Source organism: Bison bison, unplaced genomic scaffold (genome assembly GCF_000754665.1).
Source record: "Bison bison bison isolate TAMUID 2011002044 unplaced genomic scaffold, Bison_UMD1.0 scf7180017864256, whole genome shotgun sequence".
NCBI classification, from domain to species: Eukaryota; Metazoa; Chordata; class Mammalia; order Artiodactyla; family Bovidae; genus Bison; species Bison bison.
The window spans coordinates 759,122-760,178 of record NW_011494828.1 but is presented as its reverse complement, the minus strand read 5'-3'; the positions used below and the strand labels follow the sequence as shown (position 1 = coordinate 760,178).

Genomic DNA, 1,057 nt, shown 5'->3' with positions numbered 1-1,057 from the left:
CAGCAGGAGAGAACCCAGGTGGGTGTGGTGTCCTGGAGGTGAGAGTGCAGGGGCCATTAGGGACTGGAGGTGAGGCCCACTCCTCACACTACTTCCTTGAATCTTCTAGGAGGTTGGTGGTCCTTCCCTTCCGACCAGCTTTTTTCCTTGATGAGCAGAGGTACCCTTGTCCATCATCATAGCTCTCACTGGATCTCCCTCTGCCCTCCACACATGGACACCAGACAGACAGCAAGACTTGTTTATTGAAGAGTTCCCAGCAGGCTCTCTCTCTCCCCCACTGGAGGGCAGAACCCCCAGCTTCCCACCGAGGCCAAGAGGAGTCAACAGGAGCTTGGCTGTGACTCCTCCCTTCTGCCAGGCTTCCCCGCCACACAGCCTTGGCTTCCTGGCTTGCCTCCGAGGCTCCTTTTTCCTCCTCTTACTCTTTTTCTTCCACGTCCTCCTTCCGAAAGTGTGTGACGTAGGCCACCTGATCCTCATTAGGATGCCCAAAGTAAAAGCTCATGTTGCTGTAGGAGAGGCCGCTGAGGTGCAGCACTGGAGGCAGGAGATGAGCCTGAGACTGGGTGCCGCTGCCGCTCTGGCCCAGGCCCCCTGGCTCCCCACTCACCTCTGGTGACATTGACTTTGTTGGCCGCCAAGATGTCCGCCTGAATGCTATCTATATTCATGTACAGATTCTCGGCATTGCTCTGGGGACAGAAGCAAGGGAAACCTGGCTAGATGCCAGGGCAGCCTGAACTTGGAGTTGGGTATGGGCAGAGGGAGGCTGCAGGCTGCAGTCAGGCTCTTAGCCTGACAGGATGGGCCGGAAAGGGAACGGAAGAGTGCCAGGTGGCGAAGCCCAAGCAGGGCAGTCCCTTCTGTTGCCCGCCCCAGCCAGATCTTGTGTGGGGTGTCCATGGGGGTGGGGGGAGGGCGTGAGCTGCGGCAGGCGCAGGGCCACTGTTTTGTCCCACTTACTAGGAAGAGCTTGTAGAGTTCCTCGCCCATGGTCTTGCGCACGTGCTCCTCCACCACCGGGAATAGCTGCACGAAGTACTGCGGTGGGCGG

At 58.6% G+C, this 1,057-nt stretch overlaps 1 protein-coding gene across 1 annotated transcript in view; it reads right to left on the bottom strand.

Annotated features, from left to right (window-relative positions):
- Positions 1-236: 236 nt before the first annotated feature.
- Positions 237-1,057, bottom strand: part of LOC104994360 (chromosome unknown open reading frame, human C1orf228) — a 46,640-nt gene continuing 45,819 nt past the window's right edge. The window contains exons 7-9 of the mRNA XM_010847892.1: positions 967-1,044; positions 614-695; positions 237-540 (exon numbers count right to left, since the gene is read on the bottom strand). Of these exons, the coding sequence (XP_010846194.1) occupies positions 422-540; positions 614-695; positions 967-1,044 (279 nt within the window). The 3' untranslated portion in view covers positions 237-421. The remainder of the gene's footprint in view (positions 541-613; positions 696-966; positions 1,045-1,057) is intronic.